This window comes from Engystomops pustulosus, chromosome 2 (assembly GCF_040894005.1).
Source record: "Engystomops pustulosus chromosome 2, aEngPut4.maternal, whole genome shotgun sequence".
NCBI lineage: Eukaryota > Metazoa > Chordata > Amphibia > Anura > Leptodactylidae > Engystomops > Engystomops pustulosus.
The window spans coordinates 12,494,365-12,518,758 of NC_092412.1; the positions used below are offsets into that span (position 1 = coordinate 12,494,365).

The window sequence follows — 24,394 nt, forward strand, 5'->3', positions numbered from 1 at the left end:
ATAGTCCTAGCACCCAAATAAATTCATAACTTACATTTCCCAAGCCAATTACCAATAATACATTACAGAAGTTCAGTACCATAAAAATCATTGCCATAAGATGTGATTACCTGGGCACATCAACCATCTGGTCCTTTGTCCTGTGTATAAGGCCAAGTAATATCACCCCTGGTCACTTGTACACTGCTGTGCTGGGACCCCCTGCTGACTTTATGGCTTTGTGCTGCAGAAACACTAAGTTCTGTGTCCCCTCTACCAAGTGTGAAATGGTTAACCCTCTCCCTGCTGGATGAAATGCCAATGGAGTTAAGTGTAGGACTACTGTACCCAGTTACATTATGTTTTGGTTTTCCCGCTGTACAGCTATTAGAGTCCCTCTCTTTATCATTTATACTACAGGGCTTAGGTTGATCCACTGACTGAACGCTCTCCTGAGAGTCCCTATGCCCCTGCTCCCCTTTCTGATCGCTCCCCAAAACTGCACTGGCAACACTCATCACTGGGAACCCGACCTCACTGTGGACCCCAGTCTCCTCTCTCAGCACTGGTTCTAGTGTACACGCTGTCTGTGGCTCATAGACACACTGCATCTCCCCAGTCTGAGTAGAGGCATCTTTGTGGCTCATGCTTTGAGCCTTACTCATCTTGACACCCCCGGTCTGCTCTAGGACCTCTCCTTGAGTAATGGCCTCCACCAGATCCACACTCATGACCTTAGAGCTTTGAGGTGCAGATTCAGAGACTCCATCTTGGCAGCCTCTCACACCCTTCACCATATCTGCTGACTGCAGGGTTATCTCTGGGGGCCCATTCACCACCCCCTCCCCCATAGCTTCCTCATACTGGGACACCTCTGGTTCTGGAGCAGGCATAGCCTTGCTCTTGCTATCCTGTCCTCCTTCCCAGACCAGTCCCCTTGGGCTTCTGCCCATTTTCTCGTATGATTGTTGTACATCAGGCACATACACAGTTGTCATTTTTCCCAAATCATTTCCCAACAATACATCCACAGGCAATTCTTGTGACACTCCCACTTGTCTGATACCTCTACCAGAACCCCAGTCCATAAAAACCTTGGCGACGGGCACTCCTGGATGGCATCCGGTTATCGCCTTCACAGGCAAAGTCTTTTCGGGAATGATGTCCTTAGGGTTTATAACCTCCGGGCGAACGAATGAATAACTTGCCCCTGAGTCTCTTAATCCCTGAGTGACTCTATCACCCACTATCACAGTCTGCATATGGTGCTGTAACTTGTCCATATCACCAGAAAGCAGCATGACTACTGGTACTGTAGAGTAGACAGTCACCCCTCTCTCTGGGCACGCAGACCTCAGATGACCCACTTTGTTACAATTAAAACATTTGTGCATATCCCCCTGCTTTATAGACTCCCTCAGTGTAATGTTCTCACCCACTTTGGAGACAGAAGGTTGTGATGTTGTCCTGGCTTGTTTCTCTTTCCAGCTGGTGGACCTTTGGGGGGATATTTCCATCTTGGCTTCAGGCATCCGGTTGGCAGTATAGGAGTCAGCAATCTGCGCAGCTTCATCCGCAGTTTTAGGCTTCCTGTCACAAACAAACTGTCGTACATCCACAGGACAAATGTGCAGAAATTGATCTTTTATCATGAGATCCTCCAGGTCCTCACGGCTGTTGACAGAAAGTCCTCGGGTCCACTGTAGAAAGGTAGTCCGTAAGTTGCCTACTGTATCTGCATAGCTGTCAGTTGATCCTCGCTTTACGCTCCGGAATTTCTTGCGGTACACCTCTGGAGTTAGGTTGTACTTTTTAATCAAAGCAGCTTTTATAGCGTCATAGTCCTCATCAAGCTCAAGAGGAAGGTCAGCAAATACTTCCAGGGCTTTGCCTCTTAGCCCTGGGCTCAAATACTGTGCCCACTGCTCACGGGGCAGATGGTATTGTCTGCAGGTCTTCTCAAACGACTGCAGAAAAATGTCCAAGTCCCCATCCTTGTCCAGTACTGGAAAACGTTCTTGACGAGGTCTTTTGGGGTCTACATCCTGGGATTGGGGTTGCACAGAATTGATACCCCTTTCAATACGCGCCATTTCCAGCCTGAATTCTCTATCAGCCTGGCGCTCACGCTCTGCGGCCGCTCTCTCCTTCTCTCGCTCTGCGGCCACTCTCTCCTTCTCTCGCTCTGCGGCCACTCTCTCCTTCTCTCGCTCTGCGGCCACTCTCTCCTTCTCTCGCGCTGCTCTCTCCTCTCGCGCTGCTCTCTCCTCTCGCGCTGCGGCCGCCTGATTAAATTGAAGGATAAGCTGCAGGCGCAGGCTAGGATCACATTCGCCTAGCTGCTGTAGGGCCATTTGTAGAGACACATCCATGCCTTCCTGAGGGCTCCTGCTGTGGGTAGCCTCAGGGGACACTCTTCCAGGATTAATGTCCATATTTTGGCTCCCTTGAGCTGTGCCAGATCCTTGCTCTGCATCTTGCTCCATCAAAGCACAAACCAGCAGCTCTTTGGACTTGTCAGCCGGGTCGATACCTCTCTGCTCACAGAGGTGGACTAGAGCCTCCTTGCTCTGTCTCTTGTAGATGGTTGCCATCACTGAGTGCAACCTTTGCCAAATAAAAGATAGAAAAGAAAAACGGGGAAGGGAAACTGTTTGCACGTGTGTCTTAGAACAGCACTGATTTGGTCCGTGTAAAACTAGGGTACTCCTCGCAAGGATTCCACTAGTCCTTAAGTGCAGGGGTTAGTTACTTAATCCCAACACTTAATGCTCTGACGAAAATGAATTTATCCCACCGCTGCCACCAATTTGTCACGGCGAGGAGGACGCCGCCGCCTCGTCACGTGACGTGGGGTGCAACTGTACGGGTTAATTTAGCCTACTCAAACTTGCGCTCACCTTTCACTCAGGACACAAATTGAGCCTAAATCACACCTCATACAGCTCCAGCACCAGAACCAGACCCGCTGCCACCACTTATTGCATTTATACCGGGACCAATAAGTATCCCACTCTACATCAACTCTTGCTCTCAAGCAGTCACCTTGTCACACTCAGCACTTTAGCAGTAACACAGCTAGTCACACTTCACAAGGCTATGAGTTCGCAGAGCATACAGGGACCAAAATTAAAGTGAAAAGCTTTAATCACGAAAAGTTGGTCAGTGCATAAAAAAGATATTAAAAACAAAAGAATTACAGAATAAAATGACACACAACACGGCAAACAGTTATAAAATAAAAAGGGAGAAAAATAACAGAAACTTACAACTTAATGTAAATCCTGATCCCTGGAGGTGGGAGAAATAAGGGACACACTCAGCTTGTCAAGCAGCCCCCAAAATGTGAACGCCAATTCCTGGATTCCATATTGTTTTATATCTTTACAGTTTGGTTCAGATTTCAGAACCTCCCATTCATTAGTTAGTCCAGAGGGTCATTCACAATTGGGCAAAGTGTTAATGAGGGGGGAGAGTCCAGGAATATTTAAACAGTTCTTTGTTTCCAAATTCCTAGATGCAGGGGTGGGGGTAGGTGCAGGGGAGAGGTGACCAAATGGCTTTTGAGGTCACCAGAGAACATTCTGCAGGTCAGAGTTTATCAGGTTGTAAGCATGTCCAGGATGTTGTAAATGAGGCCTGGACGCTTCAATGGATGCCATATATTTCTACAAAGTTTGTAATTACCCTGTAGTTAAACCAATCTTATACATTCACAATTAATATCTCCTTGACAGTTAACCCTTTAGGTGTTTTATAGGGGTTAAAACAAAATGGAGGTGCAGTCTACAAATTGTAATATTTTTTCACAATACATTCATTTTGGGTGGAAAATTAAACATTTTCAATGGATTAAATGAAAAAAGGCTCCACAAAGTTTGATACCCAATTTCTCCCGAGTACACTGATACCCCATATGTGGTGGTAACCTGCTGTATGGGCACACGGCCGGGCATAGAAGGGAAGGAGGCGCCATGCAGAGCATATTTGCTATGTCACATTGTAAAGGCTATAATTTTTTTCTTTTTTTATAGGGGCTTATTTCTTTTGCCACATGAGATGCACTTTTCTGGTAGATAATTTTGGGGCATCTATAGCTAATTGGTGAGATTTTATTAAGTCTTTGTTGGTGGAGGAAATGAAAAACATAAATTTTTAGGAAAATTTTTATGTGTTTTTTTTTTTTGCCCGTTAACCATACCATAAAAATTGTATATTACTTTTATTCTATGGGTCACCACGATTACAAAAATATCTCATTTATATAGATTTTTTATTTTTTCCCCATTTTTACTGAATAAAAAGTATTTTTTATAAAAGTAATTTTGGAAAAATGTCTTTAATTTTAGCATCACCGTCTTTCATATGCATAACTTTTTTTATTTTTCAGCTGACTAGGCTGGTTAGGGGCTTAATTTTTGCGAGAAGAGTTGTTCTTTTTAGTGGTCTCATTTTAGAGTGTGGAACATTTTTTTTTTTAGAGCATTTTTAAAAAAAAATATTAATTAAAAATGGTCTTTTTTCGGAACATTTTGCATTTTTTTTTCTCCGGTGTTTACCGTGCGGGTCCAGTAACTATTCCGTTTTATTATACAGATTGTTTCGGACGCGGCAATACCAAATTTGTGGGGGGGTTTTGTGTTTTTTATGGAAAAGTGACATCTTATATTTTTATGTATTTATTTTTTATTTGTTCTAATGTGTGGTGTTTAGCGTTCGTAAGCCGGTGCCAGAATCAGGACGTTATAGCACGTCCCTGTGCGCTTAGCATCTAGCCGCAGGGACATACTAAAACATCCTGGTGCGCCCATTGATTAAAGAGGAGGTTTTGGTATATTTAAGTTGGCTAATAGCATTGCAGTTTTTTAGCACTCTATGCAGATGATTTTCTGTGTTTTATATATGCAGCTGAGCGCTAATAAACACTCTGAGTCTGCATTTTCTAAGAGACTGGTGTGTCTTAGCGTCTGCTCTCATCCCCGTAGCCATTTTTTGGCTATAACAGTGGAAGTCCACACCGCCAGTGACAAGAATTTGATGTGCTCGGGGTAAGACTACTTTTATTGTCTACCTTGACTGTCACTTCTGTTTCACTGGCTGGATGGACTGGGTAAGGTTATTTCCTTGTGTGATATTATGTAATTTGCCTTTAAATGTCCGTTCACTCACTATAATTGTGGCAAAGGACCACTTGTAAGGTGACTGGACAGTGACGGACAGTCAGACAGTCTGTGACGTTAGCTGAAGCTGTGAGATGGGAAGGAGTAGTCTTTAGATGTCCACAGTGCCAGAGAGGGAGGTATTCTGTTGGCGTTTGTCAGATTATCATAGTGTCTATAGTACTGTTTGACTGGTGCCATTAAGGGTTGCCCATAGTGGTCAGAGATTTCTGGAGACCTGCCCTGGTCAGGTGTGCATTCCGCTCTCTTGGGAGCCTGAATGGTGTTGTGTGACCGTAAGAACAGGTCAAGTATGAAGTAGAGTGACTTGGAGGGCCAGTCTGAGGGAAGTGACTCAGTGTAGAGTCTTTTGTAGAAGACTTGGGTGTCTAGTTTCTTTGGGGTCACTAAAACAAGGTCTCTGCATCCGTTGATAACCCCCTGTGTCTCTGGGGACAAGTTCCTTTGGCAGTGTTGCAGTTGTAGACATTTATAATGGGTAGGCCACTGCAGACCAAGGGTTCAGATTATTTATCACATGAAGGGAAAGATGCACAGACAGAAGGTTGGTTTGATGTAAGTAGACAGTTGGTTGTTGAGGGTGACAGGTATGTAGAAGGACAGATGGAAAACTGCAAAGTTGACATAATGGAACATAATGGCTGGTAGCATTGTGGTGAAAAGAAAAGTAGTAGTGAAGTTTTGATGGTTTTGTACAGATGATCCCTTGAATGTACATATGTGAGAAAACTTAATCAGATTATAGAAACAGACACTTAGAGCCTCTGGGTTTGACGGAGTGCCCACTGTACAAAGAGACGGACGATAAGGGACATTTCAGTGTTTTTGATGTGAAGAGTATTTGAGAAAAAGAGATTATGTATTTTCCTCCCTGATAAAAAGTAAAAAATATGGAGTCTAGGATATAGACCAGCACCCTCTTAGACTCCTCCCCCTTTACCCATATCAGCAGAGGGGTGGATTCAGGGAGTAAGGAGAGACTTTTTATAATTGTCGTGCCCCCATATTCTCCCCACACCATGTCACTAGTCAGGCCTATGTATCTGGTGATTAGAAAAGATGACATGCCCTACCATCCTTCAGCGGCGGCCATCTTAGAACACTTTACTTTTGTCTGAGCCCCGGTGGCCATGTTTGCAATAACATGGAGAATGTGATTTTCTCAAGTCCCTGAAGTTAATTGCCTAGCTTTGGGGTTTGTAGCGTAAACGAGAGGGAGAGTGAGGGGGCTGTTGAAGCTACCATGTCTGTGTTTTGTTATCCCATCTCAAAGAGCTGGCAGGCCGGCAACCTTGAAGTCTAGAGAAGGTGGGGGCACGTTGCTGCACCAGTGTCTCAGCTGACAGCCTTGATGGATTCTGCTTGAGGTGCAGATGTCTCCATGTCCTCAACAGAGTTAGATGCCAAGCAATGGCAAGCCACCAGCCCTATAGCAGAGCCTATATACTTATATCTCTTTCCTGTTTGAGACGTTGGATCTGGCCAGCACTTTATAGATAGCACAGAACGCTGGGCTAGAGTTAGTTAAGGGAGAGCCCCATATGTTTAGATGAGATAAAGCAGAGACCTAAACAGTTAGTGGAAGAGTTCCAGGGGGCACGGTTTACAGCTTTTGGACACATGGGGCATGCAGTGTACATCTAGTGCACTTTGCCAGCTGTTTTGTTAATGGACTAGAGACATCTCTGCCAGACTGGCATACAGAGGGACCGGCGAGACTGTTACAGAAAGCCATGGGGAACAGAGACCGGGATTAGCAGTTTCACAGACCACTGCAAAAATGAAACTGATAGCAGTTCCAGTCCCATGATCGCCTAGCTCAAGGGGGAGTGCTTCAACTGTGGGGAGAAGAGACATTACCGAAATGACTGAAGTGAGTGCCCACACTCTAGGAAACCGAGACGCCGCCAACAGGTGGTAATGGACGAGGACGTCAGCAAGCACACCCTCCCCAAGACAGAGTTAGTTCCTTTTGTTGTAGAACTGATGTGGGACTCCTCCCGTTAGCCCAGTGATGATTAATCTGTTACCGGTCAAGAAAAAGACCCAGAAAGAACAGCCGGATGCTTGTAGAATGGTCCATGACCTCCAAGCTGTCAATGCCTGTACTGAAGCTATTACCAGTGGTCCCTAACCCACAAGTGTTTTCCTCTCTGTGCCCCTACATGGAAATTTTCAGTACCTATTTGCCTTAACCAAATTAGTATTCCAGTACACCTGGTGCAGATTCCCACAAGGTGGGGGGGTAAACTCCCCCAGTCAGTACTCCATGGCCCTACAGGGAATAGACTGGCAGACTAGCCCCTTACTGGATGTTGTTTTTTTACAGTATGTGGATGACCTACTTTTATGTGCCACCATTTTACAGGTTTGCCAGATGCATCTATAGATCTTATGTGTTTTGTGTTCCAGAAGGGTTGCAAAGCTTCCGGAGACAAACTCCAGTACTGCCAGTTTCTTTCTGCAAGGGAGAAGAGCTTGGAGAAAAAGTCAGAGGACAGGGATTCTTTTGGAACAGAAGAGCTCCCTCACCTATAGAAGAGGCATCAACTTCCAAGAAGAATTGTCTCGTGACATCAGTATGATGAAGAACAGAGGCTGAAGTAGAAGACATTCAGCTCAGAAAATTTTCTCAGGCATTTCTCTCATTTGGCATAAAGATTGTTTTTCCTTAGCCGCAACAAAAGTAGGCAAATATGCCTACAATACAAATTGGGAGAGTAGATCAGGATGTCAGCCAGATACACCACCATGAAGATATTCAACAAGTCTGGAAGATGTTCTTCACAAACTTTGGAACACAGATGGAGTGTTACTCAAACCAACGGGCATCACCAGATACTCGTAGTGATCGTCTCGGGTGTTGAATGTGGACTTCCACTCGTCACGTTCAAGGATACAGATCAAGTTGTAGGCCCCAATCCGAGGTCACACACGAGAATACAAGCAGTATCAGATACCATACAGAAGGAATAGTAAGCTAGGAACCTTTGCTCAGAAGCAGAGAAGAAGGCATGCTGGGGTATATATTGCTGGAGGTGCACTCTTTAAGCTGGGACAGCCGAGTTGGGAAAAGCCCTGCTCCTTTAAGAAGGAGAGAGAGGCACCGCCTGCACTCTAAGTGAGCTGAAGCATAGCCGGACACAGCAGCTGAATGTAAGCCTGCGACAGTGAATGTGACAAGGGGCCGGACTTATTGCCAGAGGTACAGCCTTAAAATTTGCATAATTGTACATTAGGGGGCTCAACACTGCAAGCCAATGATTTTGTATGATATCCAAAAGCAGAAGGTTAATATTTTTGTAAATTAAGGTGGAGCACTGACTGAACACTTTTCCTGCACTCTGGTTATATTCTCCTATGAGCAGACCACCCCATTTACACCACATGAGCCGGTGTCTATGTCATCTCCATCTCCTCCCCTGGATGTGACCTCTCCCTGCAATGTATAAGGGAAGAATAACCCACAAGATACATGAAAGGCTCTTACCCTCCTCTGTCACTGATGAGGGGATTTCCTCTCCGCTCCTCCTTCCACCACAACTTTCCTGGAAAGATCCAACATGAAGGACCTGAGAAAACAAGGAAATGTCTCCAGAGATTCTCTTATATCCAAGTGATGGACAGAAACCTCCAGAACCAGGAACTAAGGGGAATAATCTCCTGCACCCCAGCAACCAATGATATCATCCCATAGATCAGAGGTCACATTACCGCCTGTAAAAGCCTCATGTGTAATAAAATCCATAGGCTTTAATGTATATAGTGTATTTAATTACTTTTAATACACACTGAAAAGAATTGTGTTTTTATCGCATATATAGTTGGCCAGTCTTCGTGTTGCTGCAGTCCTATCACAGTCAGCTAGTGTTGGGCAGACATTCAGCTATATAAGATGCTCACTGACTCTCAGGAATCATTCTGTCAGGTCAAGGTGGGTGGTGCTACCAAAAACCACACCTCCTCTGCATCCGGTGCTTTAGGACTGTACAGCCAGGAGGCCGGGGTTGTACCAGGAAAGTGCCGTCCTTATCATCACCCGCACTCAGGGGAGATCAGCCAGGGACCAAGGACAAGTGCTGAACACTTCAGCGAGGAGTCACATTGAGGATGTTATACAAAATCCAGTTCACATTCTGCATTATTAACTTTCAGAGAAAACTAAGATCCATTAATTCCCTTCCTTACACTACTTCACCCTGTACGATCTCTTCCTTTGAGCCAGTCACAGGTGTCCGGGCTCCTTTCCTCTGCTCGCCCCACTACCTGTATCAGTGACCCCATCCTCTCACATCTGGTACAGTCTCTCCCCCCAGCAGTCACTTCTCACCTCACTAACATTTTCAATCTCTCTCTTCTGGTGTCGTCCCCTCTTCTTTCAAGCATGCGGTTGTCACCCCATTACTAAAGAAACCTTCCCTGGACCCCTCCAGTGCTACAAACTACTGACTAGTTTCTAATTTCCCTTTCACCTCCAAACACCTGGAACGCCTGGTCAATTCTCTATAACCCGCTATCTCTCAGCTAAATGCCTCCTCGATCCCATCCAATCTGGTTTCAGCTATTTGCACTCCACTGAAACTGATCTTTCTAAAGTCTCCACTCGAAAGTCTCACCATTAAAGCCAAAGGTGACTATTCTCTCTTCATTCTTCTGGATCTCTTGGCAGCTTTTTATACTGTAGACCACTAGCTCCTCCTTGGGATGGCCTGAAGGACACTGCACTCTCTTGGTTTTCTTCCTATCCGCACTTTCAGTCTATTTCTGGATCTTTCTCTTCTCTTTTCCCTCTACACAGCCCCATTGGAGAAACCAGCAGCAGATTTGGTTTTCACTACCATCTTTATGCTGATGATAACCAGCTATATACTTCTGCACATAACATTACCCCTGCCTTACTACAAAACACTAGTGATTGTCCCTCTGCCGTCTCCAACATCATGTCCTCACATTCCCTAAAATGTATTTTAAGACCACACTTTGTGTCTTTTCACCATCTACTAACTGACCCAACCCTGACTTTTCAATTTTATTCAGCGGGTCGCTTTCTTGGGGTTGTGCTGGACACGGACTTCTACTTTGCACCGTACATTTAATCATTTGCATACTCTTACCAAAGACTTGTCTTTAAGACCAAATGTTACACGAATGCCTCCAGTCTGTCCCAGTCACCGCACTAGTGGCCCATCTCCATTCAAATACAGCTTAAGATAATTCTCCTCATCCACATCCTTTGCATAATGCTGCACCTCCTTACCTCTTTTAACTCAGTCTATCACCTAACCCATGCTCTTTGATCACCCTGTGATCTTAAATTATTCTCCTCCTTATTTCGAAACCTCTCAATCAAATCTCCAGAACTTCTCCTGAGCTGCACCAATTTTCTGGAATGCCCTTCCCTGGACCTTCAGACTAAAACTCAAACTCCAAAGCTTCAAGCCATCACTTTAGGCAGATCTTTCTTTCATATAATAATTTTATAGTCATTCCTCCACTAATAATACTCCTCAGAGATACTAAGAGGAGGATTTATACTCTGCCAGAACCTCTGCCCTAGACCCTCCACCCACTGCTGGTGGAGAAGGGAAGTAGCTTCATTACATCCATCTACAGAGGATTTACAGGAACCTCAGCTCCATCTACCTGATGATCCAGTGGGACGTTCTCCTCTGGATCCTGTGGACAATCTTGGGGATCTTCAGGACGAGGACATCTTTCTGGTGGATTTCTCTGACTGGATCCATCTATAGGAAATATACACAGTGACTGATACATTGTCTATATGTGATTGATGAGATGATGGGGGAGTCTAGGTGACCTCACACCTGCTCTGTCCTCTATAATCAGGAAGGTCTCCTCTTACCTGGTGATGTGAGTTGCTGGTGGTCCTCCATCATGATGTCCTTGTACTGGTCCTTGTGTCCTTCTATATACTCCCACTCCTCCATGGAGAAATAGACAGTGACGTCCTGACACCTTATAGGAACCTGACACCCACAATGACACAGTCATCACCCAGGCACCTCCCTTGTGTTATTGTACAATGTCCCAGCATTCCCGGCAGCGCTCACCTCTCCGCTCAGCAGCTCAGTGATCCTGGAGGTAAGTTCTAGGATCTTCTGCTCATGTATCAGTGAATGAGGTGGAGGCTCGGTGATGGGGCTCTGGGTCCATCCTCCTGACACGCAGGGTGTCACACACTCACCAGACGACTTCTTCACTACTGTGTAATCCTGTGTATGGGGAGACACTGATCACTACATAGATCCTAAGAATCCTTCACCTCTCCAGTCATTTCCCGCTGTTATTCCTAGAGATAAGAGCCGTGTCCTGGGAGACTCTCACCTCTCCGGTTATCAAGGAGATCATCTCCAGGGTGAGCTCCAGGATCCTGGCAGACATCTGCTCTCTGTCCTTCTCCCGGATCCCTGGTGGATCATTGATGGAAAGGATCATCTTTAGGAGAAACCTCTGGGAGTCCTGGATCTATAGAACCTGAGGAAACATGAGAAGAACTAAGAGCAAACTCTATATGAAGCAATTGTGTCCATGACATGTGTGATGTGACAGATGGGGATTCTCCAGGATGGCTCTGAGCATAGAATGGAGAGAATGTGACTGGACTGAAGGGATGAGGGATGGCGCTGGACTGTGCTGCTCCTCACTAATAGAAGATACTGGACCCCACATGGAGGGAGACTTTGTTGGCTCAGATATTGCCCCATGGGGGGGGGGGATATTTGGCTATAATGATCTGACTGGTTTCTACAAAGGTCACATTGGCTCCTCAACTTTGGCCGCTGCTTTAATCCAGGGTCCAAAATATCAAGAAAAACAATATAAAGTTATTCTGAATGTCTAAGAAATTCTCCAGTTTTTCCAAGTAGACCCAGTAGTTCCCATCCATAAATGCTCCCATTATACAGTCCCATCTCTACTCACCATTTTACATATTCACAAACCATTTAATGGCTTTTCCAGGTGAAATACAATAATCTCTCCTCATCAGAAGCTCCTCCACCTAATGTCTCCTCACTAGAAGCTCCTCAGCTATTGCTGTCTCTACCTCTTCATGTCTCCACAGGTGAAGTCCCTTCTCCTCAGCTATTCCTAGCTCCTCCCGCTGATTTCTCCTGTGAGAGATATTATATTTGTCTCCTGACGCCATTTTGTCCAAACGTAGGCCATCTTGTCTTAGCCAGGGGCCATGTTGTCAACTGTCCAGCCATGTCATGATTCAAACATCATTTTGTGTAAACTGTTTAGAAATTACTGTGTCCTCACTGTTGTTTACCTTGCCTTTTTCTGCAGCTTCTCTGCTTGAAGGCCATGTTGTGACTTATACAAAGCTAACACAAGGATAATTAGTATAAACATTCTGTTTCCCTCTAGTCTAGTAGAGGCAATAATAATGTTCACGATAATTATGTTCATTTCGGAAAATCTCTTAAAAGGGAAGGTTCTGGTATATTCAAGCTAACCTATAGCTTTGCAGTATTTTTTCACCTTTTCATGTCCTCTGCAAGGTTTGAGTACAGCTTATGACCAAGTGTCTGTGTCTATTCTATGCCCGTTCTCCCAGCGCCACTTTACAATTGTAGAAGGGCTGTTCGAGCCCTAGATAAAGATCTTCAACAAATCTGGCATTGACTTGGTTGGGGGTTACTAAAATGGACATTTGAGCATCGAGGTGACCGCCACAGGAGCCAAGGCCACCAGTGACCAGATTTTGACAAAGATCGCTCGGGGTAAGCCTAATTTTATCACTTCTGTTTCACCAACCAGATGGACTGAGTAAGGTCATTCCCTTGTGTGCACATTCCACTCCCTTGGGAGTCTGAACAGCCTTGTGGGGGACCGTAAGAACTAGTAGAATCTGAAGGACAGCGACTTGGAGAGTCAGTCTGAGAGCAGTGACTTTATGTAGACTCCCCTTTGAAAGTCTTAAGTGTCTAGTTTTCTTTGGGGTCAGTAAATCGAAGTGTCGGCATCCGCTGTGTCTGTGGGGACCGATTCCTTTGGCAGTGTCGAAGTTGTAGACATTAATAATGGGTAGGGAGCTGCGGACTAAGGACTCAAATTGTGTCTCACAGGAAGGGAAAGATGCACAGACAGAAGGTTGACTCAATGTAAATAGACAGTTGGTTGTTGAGAGTGAGAGGTATATAGGACTGATGGAAGTGTAAAGTGGAAGTGCAAAGTTGACATAATGGAACATAAGGGCTGGTAGCATTGTGGTGAAAAAAAGTAGAAGTGAAGTTTTGATGGTTTTGGATATGTCAGATGATCCCTTAAATGTACATAATTGAGAAACCTGATCAGATTTCCAAGCAGACACTTAGAGCCTCTGGGTTTGATGGACGGACCAGGACAGAGTGACAGAAGTCCAGAATCTTGATATATGTCTGGAAGAGAAGCCGGCAAAGTTGGATATTTTCACTGATTCCAGAATTCTGTTGAGAGAATTCTTGGAGTGTGAAGTTTTGTTGTTTGTTTTGCTTATGGTTCATTAAAACTTCTTTGATTGTGATGATTATAGAAAAATTACCATGTGTAAAAAGGTGTTTCAGTAACTCCTGTATTTGCTTTTTGGAGTTTTGACTCTGCACTATTAACCAAAACCATAGATGCGCCAAAAACCACTGTACTGTGCAAATGCCCCACACAAACCACTTCTGCATAACACTGTATTTGTACAATACGTATCATAGACCCAGAGCAGAATACAATACAGCGCTTAAACAAGACAATATTAATAATGATGGAAATTGTCTGAAACCATGCAGCAGAGCCCAGTACTTTGCCCCACCTGCAGCCAGCCATATATTCTTACTTCTTATCTGAACAGGTAAAATTCTTGCTTTTTTGCTGCCTGAGGTAAAAAGAATATAACTACTATAATACTGCCCCTAGCTCCAGTTCTCCCCTCTGCCCACAGTGCCAGGTCTCCTCCTGCCCTCAGCTCTACTTTCCCCTCTGCCCCCAGCTCCAGTTCTTCTCCTGTCCACAGGTCTACTAAGACTCTCTGCCCCCGACTCCCTCTCTGTACCCAGCTCCAGCTCCCTCTCTGCCCCCGACACATATCGCGCATGCGCAGATACTTACTCTCGCACAGCCGACCGGCGATAGGTGCCGAGAGCTTGGTGACGTCACGGCTCCCGGCACCTGAAGACCTGGCACTGTGGGCAGGCGGGAATATTTAAAGATCGGAAGCCATCGTCCTTCCGAAGATGATGTAGAGAGGCACCGGAGGGCTATTTACATATGTAAGTTAATAATTTTTTTAGCTAAACTAACGATCGCCGTGCCTAACTAGAGTATGTGCCGGCATCAGTATTAAATAGCCTACCGGGTGGTCTGGGTCCGGGTGATTTTATCATGCGAGCAGTGGTAGGTTTCCTTTGACCCAGATGTTGAGGTTTTTCTCATAGATGGCTTCAGGTCTGCAGGAGAAGATCTATGCTGGATATGCAGTGGTCAGTGGCGCACATGAGGTAGTAAAATCAGAACCACAACCTCCACATAGGTCAGCACTAGAGATTTCCACACCTCTGCACGGACCCCCTTTAAGCATGGCACGCTGATTAAAGAGCTCATGGATGCTCTCTTACTTCCACAAGAGGTGGGGATAATAAAAGTAAAAGCACACACAATTTGGTAACTCCACAAGCCAAGGGCAAGGATGTGACTGACAGGGTGGCGAAGGCAGCTGCACAAATGGAACCCAGAGACTGTCCCGTCGTCTCAATGGTGAGTTTTGAGCCTAAAAAGTTTAATCCAAAGGTGTTCCAGTACCTGGTGTCCTGAGTGTCCTCAGAAGTGAAGGAAGTGTGGAGGAAAGCTGGAGCCCAGATGCCAATTGGACCTGGGTGTTGGGAGAGAGGGTGTGCCTGCCCAGAGCCCTGCACCCGACAGTAAGTCAAGTAGGCCACGGACACACACACACATCCAAAATGGCCATGCTAGTGCTCATAAACCGCCAGTGGTTTGTCCCGAGCATTACTACCCCTGTCACTAGTCTAGTGAAAGCCTGTATAGTCTGTGCCCGCCACAACCCGGGTGAGGTGGTAAAGACCCCACAGAAGGTGACACCCAAGCCGCTGTATCCCTTCCAGAGACTGCAGATGGATTTATCCAGCTACCAAAAAGTGGTGCATGAGTATGTGCTTCTGTGCATTGATCTCTTTCCAGGGTGGCCAGAAGCTTTTCCCACAAACAAGGCTACTGCCAGAGCCGCAGCCAAGAAGTTGGTGAGTGAGATTTTCTTCAGGTTTGGACTTCCAGAGACCATAGAATCCACTTTACTGGACAGGTAAAGACTGAAACCTTGTTCCTCCTGAGTGTAGAACAGACCCTGCACACCCCTTACCCTCCCCAAGCTAGAGGCACTCTTAATTTAGAGATACCGAAGGCCATGGAGGAAACAGGGAAACCATGACACGAGTGCCTACCTGCTGCCCTCTATTCAGTCAGGACTACCCTTAACAGCAGTTCAGGATTGTTCCACCTTTGAGGTACTTTTTAGGTGTGCACCCAGACTAGGCCTATACTTCTCACAGAACCTATAGCTGATGGCAGGAAACCAGGTGGAATATGCCATACATTTGAGCCAGGCCTTGGAAAAGATGCAAAAGTATTTCTGGTTCCTTTCCAGATCCAGACAGAGACCTCAGCATGCATATCCTGAAGCCTCGCTATGACGGTCCTTTCCAAGTCCTGCTGACCAGCGCCACGTTTGTGAAGCTAGAGGGTAGCCACCATGCTTCCACGCTTTGTATTGTAAACTTACTTATTCTTCTTGCTAGCTGGTCTCTTCTGACTGACTGACATGCTCAGGGACGCCCCAACCATGACTATCTCTGCATTGGTGCAACAAGACAATGACCTTCTTTAACCCCTTAAGGACGCAGCCATTTTACAGCTTAAGGCTCAGCCCGATTTTTTGGATTCTGACTTGCTTCGCTTTATATGGTTATAACTTTTGAACACTGTTACTTATCAAAACGATTCTGAGATTGTTTTTTCCCCACATGTTGTACTTCATTTTAGTGGTAAATTTTGGCAGATAAGTTTTGCGTTTATTTACAAAAAAAAGAAAATATGATAAATTTTTTGAAAAATTTGCCATTTTCGAAATTCTAAATCATTGCGTTTTCAGGCAGATAGATTTACCACCTAAATAAGTTGCAGAATAACATTTCCCATTTGTCTACTTTACATTTTCATAATTTCTGAAATATCTGGATAATTTTGACGTCACGCGGCTTACAAATAGAATATCGCTTTTCCGGATTTTCAGAATTGACTATTTTGGGGATAAATACAGTTTTGAATGAAATTTTACATATTTAGCATCAAAACCCCCTATATAATCTACCCATTTTCAAATCTGCACCCCTCAAGCTATCAGAAACAGCTTTTACGAAGATTGTTAACCCCTTGACATCTTCATAGTAATTGAATCAAAATGGAGGTGAAATTTAGAATGGTCATATTGTTCCCTTATACGTTCATTTAGCACCAAAATTTACACATTTCCAAAATATAAAAAGAGAAAACCCACCATACAATTTGTTCTGCAATTTCTCCTGAGTACAAAGACCCCCCACATGTGGCCGTTACTTGTTTTATGGGGGCACAGCGAGGCGCAGAAGGGAAGGAGGGCGCTGCAGCTGCCAGGATTTTAGTTTCCTCATTGGCCCCTTTTGAAGGCTATAAAATTTTCGCTTTTTCGTTATTGGGGCCATGTGACGGCATTTTTTTTGCGGGATGAGATGCTTTTTCCATTGTTACCATTTTGGGATTGGTATCACCTATTGTTGAAAATTTAGGAACTTTTTTTGAGGGCAGGAGTAGAAAAGCATCAATTCTGTACTGGATTTTTGACTTTTTTTTTTTTTTTGGTGTTCACCGTATAGACTAATAGTCATGTTATCTTTATTCTATGGGTTGATACGATTACGGGGATACCAGACTTGAATATATTTTCTTACGTTTTACTAAATTTGTCAAACAAAACCCTAATGTGGGGAAAAATCTATCATTTTTGTATTGCCATCTTCCAAGTGGCATAACTTTGTTACGTTTTTGGCTACGGAGCTGGTTGATGGCTTGTTTTTTGCGGGACATGTTGTACTTTGCACCAGTATCATGTCTGAGTACATATGGTTTTTTGGTCGCATTTTATATCATTTTTTGTGGGATTGAAAAGGTAAAAATCATAATTTTTGGAGGGTTTATAACAGTTTTTTTTTACGGCGTTTATCGTGGGGGTTCAATAATGATTTACTTTTATTCTACGGGTTGTTACGGACGCGGTGATACTATATATGTGGGGTTTGTGTTATGATTTAGACTTTTTTTTTGAGTTATATGTCTCTTTATATGTTTTGGGGGTTTGGGGCATTTTTAGTGATTTATGACTTTATTTTTTTATTGAATAACTTTTTTTTTTACTTTTTCACTTTTATACCATGGGACATGAAGAAGCAATCTTCTGATTGCTTCTTCATGATAATATTCTGCAATACTCATGTATTGCAGAGTATTATCAGTGTCAGCCTATGCACTTGCATAGGCTGGCACTTTGCCAGTAAGATGACGTCACAGACGCCATCTTACTGGCAATTCTTGCTAGTAACTCTGGGGTCCAGATCGGACCCCAGAGTTACTATAGCAACGATCGGCGCCCCCCGAAAACGGTTCGGGGGGGGGCCATCGTGGGGGAAAGACCCCCCAGATACTTGTTAGATGCCGCGGTTGCGCTGACCGCGGCATCTAACGGGTTAAGCACCCGCGATCGGAGACAACTCCGACCGCGGGTGTTACACTGGGGTGCCGGCTATTAGTTACAGCCGGCACCCCGTGTTTCCCGATGCCGGTTCGGCTCTGATCCAGAGCCGAGCCGGCATAGGAGCCGTGGCGGATATATCCGCCACTGAGCGCTAAGTCACTGCGCTCCGTGGCGGATATATCCGCCGCGGAGCGTGAAGGGGTTAACATTGACAGCACAGGTAATCATGTATTGGTAGTGTCTGATGTGTGGGGATAGAAGAGTCAGGTCAGGCCTAGAGGCTGGGAAGGTGAGTGTGCTGTGATAACATTTGTGCATTCTTTCCTCATCATCCCCAAGGATAAGTTTGATCGGACACAAAGAAAAGGTAGAGAATCCCAAGGGTTTCTGGAGGTCAACGAGAGAAGCACCTAGATGACAACGTTTATATAGATACAGTAGGAGCACCAAGGGGGGTCCCAGATGAGTACAAGGCCCACAATCAGATATGGGCAGGTCTAGAGTCCATTATTCCCCAGAGAGCTATGAGCAAAGATGTTGGTTGGGTTAACTGTTTTTTATTGTAATCAACAGAGATTTGTGAATTATATCCAAAATGCTTTCCAGAACCGCATGACTTTGGACATGATCCTTGCTGAGAAGGGAGGAGTCTGTAAGATGGTGGGAGCGGCTTGTTGCATGTACATCCCAAATGACATTGCCCACTATGGATCCATTACCCATGCCCATGAAAAAATTGAAGGGCTGTCCAGGGAAGTCTGGAGTGGACACTTTGTCCTTCACTTTGTGTGGTCCCCCTCATCAAGTCTACCATGTCCCAGATGGCCACCAGGGTGGTAAAAACCACAACAGGAGACGTGCCCGGAGTTGAGGATGATGCTGCCTGTTGGAGAACCAGCCTGTTTACAAACCTGTGAACTATGGGAGCTCAGTTATGTGATTTGAGTATGCAGACCTTTAACCCTTTTAGCTACTGGCCTCTGGGGGATCTGGTGAAGCCATAAAAAGTCCAGCATGTGAGGGTTTAGCCCACCTGAAGGTACCTGGAGTTTGAGGAGGTTGCAGGTTTGCAGGACTCAAAAGAAGGGAAATATGAAAGATATATTTCTCTCCAGACACCATTTGTACAACCAGAGGCCATTTAGTCTTAGCTGGGGGTTATGCTGACCACTGTCAGCCGTGTCATGATTTAAACATCATTTTTTGTGAACTATTTAGAAATTACTTTGTCCTCGCTATTGTTTACTTTGTCTTATCTGCAGCTTCTCTGCTTATAAGCCATGTCGTGACTTATACAAAGCTAACACAAGGACAATTAGTATAAACATTCTGTTTCCCTCTATTCTAGTATTTTTCTAATAATAAAGTTCATTTGGGAAAATGTCTTAACGGAGAGGTTCTGGTATATTCAAGCTATAGTATTTCAGTATTTTATCACCTTTTCACGCCCTCGGCAAGGTTTTATCTGTTCTGATATACACGACTGCCTGCTTTGAAATAAATGCAATGATTTGAGTACAGCTTATGACTGTGTGTCATTCTTTGTGCTAAATAAACTAGTGCTAGGAACAAAGATACAAAAATTTGCAATAACCTTGTCTACAATCTACAAATGTAGAAGGGCTGTTTGAGCCCTAGATAAAGATCTCTAACACTCCTCAGAAGAAACTCCTCCTCCTTAGCTATTCCTAGCTCCTCCCCTGATGTCTCCTCAGTAGGGGTTTCTCCATTTCAGCTATTTCTGGCTCCACCCCCTGATGTCTCCTCAATAGCAGCTTCGTGTCCTCAGCTATTCCTGACTCCTCCCCTGATATCTCCTCAGTAAAAGCTCCCCCTGCTTGCTCCCCTTGATGTCTCCACAGGTGACACTCCCTCTCCTCAGCTTTGCACTGAATATATCCACCAGTGGCGCGGCATGTAAGGATTATGTCATCCCGTTGCCAGAGGATGACATAAAGAAGGAGGAGGCGGAGGCGGTGTTCTGTGGAGGAGGAGGCGTTCTGGGTAGTAGTAGTGGTACTGTGGAGGAGAAGGCATTCTGTGGAGGAGTAGGTGTTCTGTGTAGTTCTGCGGAGGAGTACATGTTGTTCTGTGTAGTTCTGCGGAGGAGTAGGTGTTGTTCTGTGTAGGCTGTGTACTATCACTCCCATCATGTCCGAGAAGACATATACTGACTTGGAGGTATATAATTATATGGCCTCTGATATGGAGTCAGCTAGTGGGGATGAGTGTCCATTTATTTGTCTACCTAGCCCTCCCTAAGTGACTGAGGAACCCCCGAGAAGGCGCTTTTGTAGTAGTGCCCGGGACCCCTGTTAGGGCAGAAGAGATGGAGAAGTATTGGGGCATAATACTTCTTATGGGACTAAAAGCACTAAAAGCTCGCTATTAGGGACTATTGGAACACAGACATACTGTACCACACCCCGATGTTCCGCATGGCGATGAGTAGGATGCACTTTGAAGCCATCCATAGGTTTTTGCATTTTGCTGATAATTCTCAGTGCCCACCCAGAGATGACCCCAGTTATGATAGTCTAATATAGGCCGGACTTTATACAACCTGAGTGCCCGATTTATGGATTTGTATACTCCAGAGAGGCATTTATCGATAGACGAGTCCCTGGTACATTTCAAAGGGAGACTTCAGTTCCACCAGTACCTGCCCAATAAGAGGGCAAGGTATGGCGTGAAGATGTATAAGCTGTGTGAGAGCGCATCAGGGTACACTTATAGGTTCAGGGTTTATGAAGGGAAGGACTCTAGGATAGTACCCCCTCAATCCCCCCCCCTTCCTGGGAATAGCTGGAAAGATAGTTTAGGATTTGGTGCACCCACTATTGGACCAGGGCTACCACCTCTACCTGGATAATTTGTTATACTAGTACTACCCTGTTCAAGTGCCTCGATTCCAGACAAATTGCGGCATGTGGCACTGTACGCAGAAAATCTCCCGAAGTCGCTGCTAGGGGAAAATCTCAGAAGGCACGAAATCCGAGCACCAAGCAGCGACTCGGTACAGGAGAGCCGGGCACCAAGCAGCGACTCGGTACAGGAGAGCCGGGCACCAAGCAGCGACTCGGTACAGGAGAGCCGGGCACCAAGCAGCGACTCGGTACAGGAGAGCCGGGCACCAAGCAGCGACTCGGTACAGGAGAGCCGGGCACCAAGCAGCGACTCGGTACAGGAGAGCCGGGCACCAAGCAGCGACTCGGTACAGGAGAGCCGGGCACCAAGCAGCGACTCGGTACAGGAGAGCCGGGCACCAAGCAGCGACTCGGTACAGGAGAGCCGGGCACCAAGCAGCGACTCGGTACAGGAGAGCCGGGCACCAAGCAGCGACTCGGTACAGGAGAGCCGGGCACCAAGCAGCGACTCGGTACAGGAGAGCCGGGCACCAAGCAGCGACTCGGTACAGGAGAGCCGGGCACCAAGCAGCGACTCGGTACAGGAGAGCCGGGCACCAAGCAGCGACTCGGTACAGGAGAGCCGGGCACCAAGCAGCGACTCGGTACAGGAGAGCCGGGCACCAAGCAGCGACTCGGTACAGGAGAGCCGGGCACCAAGCAGCGACTCGGTACAGGAGAGCCGGGCACCAAGCAGCGACTCGGTACAGGAGAGCCGGGCACCAAGCAGCGACTCGGTACAGGAGAGCCGGGCACCAAGCAGCGACTCGGTACAGGAGAGCCGGGCACCAAGCAGCGACTCGGTACAGGAGAGCCGGGCACCAAGCAGCGACTCGGTACAGGAGAGCCGGGCACCAAGCAGCGACTCGGTACAGGAGAGCCGGGCACCAAGCAGCGACTCGGTACAGGAGAGCCGGGCACCAAGCAGCGACTCGGTACAGGAGAGCCGGGCACCAAGCAGCGACTCGGTACAGGAGAGCCGGGCACCAAGCAGCGACTCGGTACAGGAGAGCCGGGCACCAAGCAGCGACTCGGTACAGGAGAGCCGGGCACCAAGCAGCGACTCGGTACAGGAGAGCCGGGCACCAAGCAGCGACTCGGTACAGGAGAGCCGGGCACCAAGCAGCGACTCGGTACAGGAGAGCCGGGCACCAAGCAGCGACTCGGTACAGGAGAGCCGGGCACCAAGCAGCGACTCGGTACAGGAGAGCCGGGCACCAAGCAGCGACTCGGTACAGGAGAGCCGAGCACCAAGCAGCGACTCGGTACAGGAGAGCCGAGCACCAAGCAGCGACTCGGTACAGGAGAGCCGAGCACCAAGCAGCGACTCGGTACAGGAGAGCCGGGCACCAAGCAGCGACTCGGTACAGGAGAGCCGGGCACCAAGCAGCGACTCGGTACAGGAGAGCCGAGCACCAAGCAGCGACTCGGTACAGGAGAGCCGTGCACCAAGCAGCGACTCGGTACAGGAGAGCCGAGCACCAAGCAGCGACTCGGTACAGGAGAGCCGAGAATTAAGTAGCAACTCAGTCTTGTGTGTTAGGTACAAGGACAAGAGGGATGTCCTTGTACTAGCAACAATACATGGGCACATCACCACCCCTGCCCCTGTACCAGTGCAGAAGCCCCCAAGCCAGACTGTATATTCGATTATAATAGGTACATGGGAGGGGTGTATATGTCAGAGCAAGTGCTTCAGCCATATAACGCCATGAGGAAGTCGAGGGTGACAGGTCATCTTTAACATACAAACAGGCTGCATCTTACAGCTCAGCCACCTTCCGGGCTGTATCCTCCTGGAGCATGCTGGGAGTTGCAGTCCCTCCATATAGTGTGTGAGCTCCTGGAGCATGCTGGGAGTTGTAGTCCCTCCATATAGTGTGTGTGCTCCTGGAGCATGCTGGGAGTTGTGGTCCCTCCATATAGTGTGTGGACCTGGAGCATGCTGGGAGTTGTAGTCCCTCCATATAGTGTGTGCGCTCCTGGAGCATGCTGGGAGGTGTAGTCCCTCCATATAGTGTGTGTGCTCCTGGAGCATGCTGGGAGTTGCAGTCCCTCCATATAGTGTGTGAGCTCCTGGATCATGCTGGGAGTTGTAGTCCCTCCATATAGTGTGTGTGCTCCTGAAGCATGCTGGGAGTTGTAGTCCATCCATATAGTGTGTGTGCTCCTGGAGCATGCTGGGAGTTGTAGTCCCTCCATATAGTGTGTGTGTGTGCTCCTGGAGCATGCTGGGAGTTGTAGTCTCTCCATATAGTGTGTGTGCTCCTGGAGCATGCTGGGAGTTGTAGTCCCTCCATATAGTGTGTGTGCTCCTGGAGCATGCTGGGAGTTGTGGTCCCTCCATATAGTGTGTGGACCTGGAACATGCTGGGAGTTGTAGTCCCTCCATATAGTGTGTGCGCTCCTGGAGCATGCTGGGAGGTGTAGTCCCTCCATATAGTGTGTGTGTGTGTGTGCTCCTGGAGCATGCTGGGAGTTGTAGTCCCTCCATATAGTGTGTGTGCTCCTGGAGCATGCTGGGAGTTGTAGTCCCTCCATATAGTGTAGGTGCTCCTGGAGCATGCTGGGAGTTGCAGTCCCTCCATATAGTGTATGTGCTCCTGGAGCATGCTGGGAGTTGTAGTCCCTCCATATAGTGTATGTGCTCCTGGAGCATGCTGGGAGTTGTAGTCCCTCCATATAATGTGTGTGCTCCTGGAGCATGCTGGGAGTTGTAGTCCCTCCATATAATGTGTGTGCTCCTGGAGCATGCTGGGAGTTGTAGCCCCCTCCATATAGTGTGTGTGCTCCTGGAGCATGCTGGAAGTTGTGATCCCTCCATATTGTGTGTGTTCTCCTGGAGCATGCTGGGAGTTGTGGTCCCTCCATATAGTGTGTGCACTCCTGGAGCATGCTGGGAGTTGTAGTCCCTCCTCTTGTCGCTTACCTCTTCCTCACACACGTCTCCTGCTCAATATCCACTAGTCATGTGACCCTGGGAGTGTGATGTCATGGAGGGGCGGGGCCCCTGCTCATTATCCACTAGTCATGTGAACCTGGGAGTGTGATGTCATGGAGGGGCGGGGCCCCTGCTCACTATCCACTAGTCATGTGACCCTGGGAGTGTGATGTCACTGAGGGGCGGGGCCTCCCAGGATGACAGGAAGCAGCTGCAGGGTGTATATGTGTATGGAGGAGAAGAGGTGGATGAAGGACCTGTGATGATGTGATAGCCCCTTCAGGACATGACTTGTTTGTACTTTAAAGGGGTATTCCCATCTGGGCATTCATATTTAATTCATTTGTGATATGTAAACATTTCTTCAATTGGATGTTCCTGTGTTAAGATAATTTCTCATAAATGTCACCATGTTGTCCCTTAGAAACGAGATAGCTTCCTCCAACACTGAGGTGGCCAGACATGCGCTATTGTGCCCTGCCTGACCACCTGGATTCAGCGATCATTATTACAGGGCGGCTGTGGGACATGTAGTAACTCCTAGACCAGTGGTGGCGAACCTATGGCACAGGTGCCAGAGATGGCACTCAGAGCC

At 46.8% G+C, this 24,394-nt stretch overlaps 1 protein-coding gene across 1 annotated transcript in view; it reads right to left on the minus strand.

Annotated features, from left to right (window-relative positions):
- LOC140119962 (uncharacterized) overlaps window positions 1-23,841 on the minus strand; it is a 54,155-nt gene extending 30,314 nt beyond the window's left edge. The window contains 6 exon segments of the mRNA XM_072139398.1: window positions 8,628-8,731; window positions 10,803-10,903; window positions 11,023-11,146; window positions 11,231-11,392; window positions 11,505-11,654; window positions 23,788-23,841. Of these exon segments, the coding sequence (XP_071995499.1) occupies window positions 8,628-8,731; window positions 10,803-10,903; window positions 11,023-11,146; window positions 11,231-11,392; window positions 11,505-11,615 (602 nt within the window). The 5' untranslated portion in view covers window positions 11,616-11,654; window positions 23,788-23,841.
- Window positions 23,842-24,394: the final 553 nt, after the last annotated feature.